Source organism: Propithecus coquereli, unplaced genomic scaffold (assembly GCF_000956105.1).
Source record: "Propithecus coquereli isolate 6110/MARCELLA unplaced genomic scaffold, Pcoq_1.0 Scaffold70, whole genome shotgun sequence".
NCBI classification, from domain to species: Eukaryota; Metazoa; Chordata; class Mammalia; order Primates; family Indriidae; genus Propithecus; species Propithecus coquereli.
In genome coordinates this window covers 6,081,264-6,086,567 of record NW_012153063.1, presented here as the reverse complement: position 1 = coordinate 6,086,567, position 5,304 = coordinate 6,081,264, and the positions used below count along the sequence as shown (strand labels likewise).

At 36.4% G+C, this 5,304-nt stretch overlaps 1 protein-coding gene across 1 annotated transcript in view; it reads left to right on the top strand.

Annotated features, from left to right (window-relative positions):
- The window catches only part of ERBB4 (erb-b2 receptor tyrosine kinase 4), a 399,926-nt gene that overhangs the window by 352,665 nt on the left and 41,957 nt on the right, over positions 1-5,304 (top strand). Inside the window, exon 11 of the mRNA XM_012661216.1 lies at positions 2,610-2,769. Coding sequence (XP_012516670.1) covers positions 2,610-2,769 — 160 coding nt within the window. The remainder of the gene's footprint in view (positions 1-2,609; positions 2,770-5,304) is intronic.

The following is a 5,304-nucleotide window of genomic DNA, read 5'->3' as shown; positions in this document are numbered from 1 at the left end:
TTGAAATTATCCTCTTTGTAGTATTCCTTCTGGCCTAGTTTAGTTGAAGAGTCACACATTCATGCATGAAGGAGCCATACGAGTACCATAAATGATAAAAGCAAAATTCCTGGGAAGTAGTAGTGAGTGGTGGGATCCTGGAAAGCTGGAGATCAGATGCCTTCCATGGGGCACAGTTTGTACTCAGTTCAAGAGACTGATTGAATTGTGCCCAGTGTGTGGACTAAAGAAAAAAATCTGAAAAAAATGGATATAGCCCATGGACTGCCAATTTGCAACCTTTATTTTATATTCTCATCACCTTTCTTCTGTATTGTGGCAGTGGCTCCTGCCTTCAGCTACATTTATGTCCAATCCATTCTCTGTACTGGCAACATAGTGGTGTTTCCAAGAGTCCAACAATAATTGTGCCACTCCCCTTTTTAAAACAACTTCTACATCATCACATTGTTTACTGCATAAAATACAGAAGTCCAAGTTCTCTACCATGACATGTGAGGGGCCCCTCTTGGATTCTGCTTCTTACTTTTTCAGTCTCACTACTCACCACTGCCCCTCCCTCATACGTTATGCTTCAGAAATACAGAACTACAAACCTTTTTCCAACTATACCACGTTACTGATGCCCCTGTGCTTTTTCTCGCTGCCTTCAATTTTGCCCTCACCCTGTCCAACTGGTGAACATCATTCAACCCTTACTTAGGCCTTGGTACCTCTCTGAAGTCTCTCCTCCCGTGCATACTTGCTGGGCTATACCACAAAAGGGCCTCACAATACAGCTCCCCTGAAATGCCTTACATGTATCACATCGATCCATTCGAGTTTTATTCCAAATCTGCCCACTTTATTAATTAGCTTCTGTTCTTTTTTAATGCACGGACTTTATCTGACTCTTTTGTCTTCTCAGCATCTAGCACCGTGTCCAGTACATACTATGTATTCTATGATTATGTGTGAATCTGAATATTAACCTGCTGCCAACACACTTTCCATATATATTCTGATATGAAGGTAGTAAGAAAGAATGATAAATGTTTTTGTGGGCATTTCTTAAAGGGACAAAATTATTTGGGGAGACATGAATATACTTTATCTCCCAGGAAATACATTTGTTTATTTTTTGATCCTTTAAGTAACATAAGGACTATATGTTCTTAGCTTCACCTTATTATAGGAACTCTAATTTAATGTACTCAAACAGAAAGCACTGTTGAGGAAAGAGGACAAAAATCCTGTAAATCCCAGGTGTGGGTTGATTTCAGAAAATACTAATCCATGAGGTGTCACCCAACTGCTGACTGATTGGACCACATCAGGCAGTATCTCCACTGGTTGTGTTTAATGGGCATTTATATGGAGTTTGGCTCATGACGCTGTTTGAAGCAATCTTCTCTTTACGCTATGCCAAGTGTATGGTTCATAATTTTTTGACCTGTTTGATTTATATGTCTGTTTTCCACAGCTTTTGTTTTGATATCAGAAACCATTAATCCTTCAAAATCCTGCAGTTGTAATGTTAACTGCCAACAGCATTGATTTTCAATTGGCATGAGAGTATGCTTCAAACATTTTATAATAATTCTGATCTGTTTTTGAATGATGACTTTTTTACCACTGAAACGGTCAAACAGAATTTCCCCTATCTCTTCAATAAAAATATGCTCACTCTAATCTAATCTAGGCCTCTGAGTTTTACATAAGCTGTTTTGTTAAAGATAATGTTTAACAACTCTTAGCTTCCATTCTGCTGAAGTACAATTGATAAACTATTATTTCTATAGTTTATTGTCTTTTCTGAAATTGTGTAGATATGAATATATAACATACGTTATGTATTATTTTATATATGTAGGTACTGCAGGGGAGAGCCAGATTTATCTCTTATTAGCAATCAGCAATAGATTTTATTTTTAATTTCTCTATGTTTTTTTAAAGACAAAATATTAAAGGCTAATTTCAGGGTCATTATAAACTATGTGGTATCACTTTTGGGTTCTTATAATGACTACTGATGTCATAGAAGCCTTTTTAAAAATTATAGGTTTTTAAGGCCTTGAGGGCATACTTCATTGTGTACATAATAAGAATGGTATAATTCTTCAGCCTCAATAGACTCTATGATGGTGATGCTGGCACCATTAAACCTCAAATGAAATATTTCTAAAAAATTATGGATAGACGTATTTGTTTGGAGTGTATGTGTAGGGGCAAGATGACATGAAGCAGAAGTTATTGAGAAGAAAATGACTAGGAATATGTAGATCAATCCAAGTATATATTAGCTTATCTACTAAGACACCTACACACCTCTCTAATGAAAGTGTTTGCAATAGGATATTGAGTCTCTGGGAAAAAATGATCTAACATTTAGCTCATGTGCAGGTAATTCCTTTTTTCTTTATAGGACTTCACGGGAAAAAGACCAAAACTATTTGTGGTTTGCTTCCCCCCTCTCCTCCAGGTTTTCTCTGATTTTGAAAATATTCAAGGATTCTGGCTTCACTTAAAAAAATGAAGCACTTTCAACCGAGCTCTAAAAGACTCCTTTTTAGAAAAAGGAAAAACCTAGGCATTAACTGACTATCATTGAGGAACTTGATGTTTTTCAGGGAATGATGTACCTAGAAGAAAGACGGCTTGTTCATCGGGATTTGGCAGCCCGTAATGTCCTAGTGAAATCTCCAAACCATGTGAAAATCACAGATTTTGGACTAGCTAGACTCTTGGAAGGAGACGAAAAAGAGTACAATGCTGATGGAGGAAAGGTGGGTATCTTTTTGAGAGCAATATTGCTTGAAAATATAGTACGATATCCTTTTATCTCCTTATATTTTATAGGAATAAACCAATAAGCCTTAGGTTTAAAAGATTATAAAATCCCAAGTTTATAATCTATCATTTGCCTTTTCTCCTGCCCAGGGTAAAAAATAAATAAACAAATATATATATAGTCTCTCTCCATATATATATATATGGAGAGAGAAAGAGAGAGAGAGAGCATGTATTACCAGCTTCCATTTCTCAAAAATAACTAATGAAAGTAGCTACTGTGGCTAAAATAACCTGATGCATATGTAGACCCAAGGAATCTTCATGTTAGGTCCAGATGGGAAGGGGGTGGATCCTTTGGGATTCTAGAAATTAAACTTTAATACAGGGCCATAGATATTGTCCCATTGATCCTAAGACCATAGGACTGACTGTTACAGAGACACAACTTCTCTCTCATAGACTAGAGCAGAAAAGCTTCACTACTACCAAGAACCCTAATTCACTGAAAGGTTTACCACCCTGAACACAGTTGCTGTGTCATCTACCTTTTCTGACTCTCCAGCCTCAGCTCCTGCCTGTTTCTGCCCCTCTCGCCCACCATATGGTCTTAGTCCATGCCTTAGTTCCAGGCTTTGTATTTCGTCATTAACCCACTGTTTAGCTTGCCTTTCTTGGCTAGCCAATTAGTATAGTCTTCATATGGAAGTCCGTCTTGCTCGAACTGGGGAGACCTAGGGCAAGCAGGCAAAATGAAATTAGCAGATGCAATCTTTTTTTTTTCTTTTCTTTGTTTCTTTTATTTTTTCTTTTCATTTTTTGAGAGAAAGCATCTTTATCACCCAGGCCGGAGTGCTGTGGCATAGTCAATCATAGCTCACTGCAACCTGGAACTCCCAGGGTCAAGCAATCCTGCGCGTACTACCGCACCTGCCCGGCTAATTCATTTACATTTTTTATAAAGACAGGGTCTCACTATGTTGTCTAGGCTGGTCCCAAACTCCTGGCCTCAAGCCATCATTCTGCTTCGGCCTGCAAAAGTGCTGAGGTCACAGGTGTGAGCCACGGTGCCCTACCAGCAAATGCAATCTTAACCTAGGGTGAGTTGTAAGCTTACACTAACCAAAAAAAGTTATTCACATGTCACCTGTTTATTATGTGCCTTATTATCATGGTTCATCCAAATACATATTATAAATATTTTGCAATGATAGGCTTCCAAATACCTAATAGTGATTTTTATCTTAAACTATTTTATAATTATCTATATTCGATGTTATCACAAAGCAAAACAACACTAAATTTAAAAAAATACCTTCAGTTTTGAGGAATTGTCTGGCTTTTCCTTGATTTTATTAACCTATTTTGCCTGTTTACTATCAAACTGTGGTAGTTTGAGACCACAGCTTTGAAATTTGCTGTTAAGACTGCACAGAAGTTGAAGTCTATAAATCACATGACTTCACTTGTCTTGAGTACATAAGACTTGAGACATAAGATTTGTCTAAAGCAAGATTCATTATAGCTTTAAATGCCTGGTAACCATTAAGTCTTTATCAAGCCACCTGTGATTTAAACTTACTTCTTTAACACAATATCCGTAGTCCATAAAGTCTGCTAACTCCTTGCCCACAGGGAAATTACTTTCAATGTGTCTTCTGTTCCCTTTCACTGAATACCATGATTCTGTCATAGAGTTACCTTGGTGTCACCTTGGTGAGCAGCCAACCTCATGATTTCAAAGGCCTATTTAGTTTTAAGCTTTCAACTGCAAGGTAGAAGTGTTTATCTTTATTCCGTAGAATCTAATTATATTCCCAGCTACATAATGCTGCCCTTCATAGTTGAAACTCATTCTGCTGACCCATCAGCAGGGTACGTGGGTTGAGTTGTTTTTCTTGTAGCGATGGTAGATTTGTGCTGATACTCTCACATTCTTTTAAATAGTTCCTCTTTTGAAAATGATACATATTTTCAATACTGGCTAACCAAGATGACGGAGGTCATTTATAGATGGAAAACAAAGCAAAGCTAACTTTGGAATTCATGATTTTGGGCATTATAGTGACCAAAGTATATGAGAGGAGAAGACAGGAGGCACGTGTAAAAAGAATCCATTGTACCGGTGGCCCAAAATGTGTCTGAGGGTAAAAAGGGATGACTGGAAATATAAGGAATCTCATTTTTTTCAGAAAAAAATGTAAGCACATTTTAAGAGGCATGTGTGTTAGATGTTTAGATTTGATATCATGAGTCAAAATATTAACTAGTAACTTAATTAGTGAACATTAATTAAGAACTATAGAAAGTTGTCCCTATTTAATTATTTCACTTTTCAGTTAATAAGGCTTTTTAAAAAATAAGCATAATGTATCTTTAGGTTAATTCATTTACTAATTTTATAAATTTCAATTTATTTGTTGCTTTTGTTGAAAAATAGCCTATATATAATATATATAGTTATATTGGTATCTATATACACACAATGAAAAAATGTAATTAAAGCCAGTTCAGAGACTCACATTTAGGAAATAA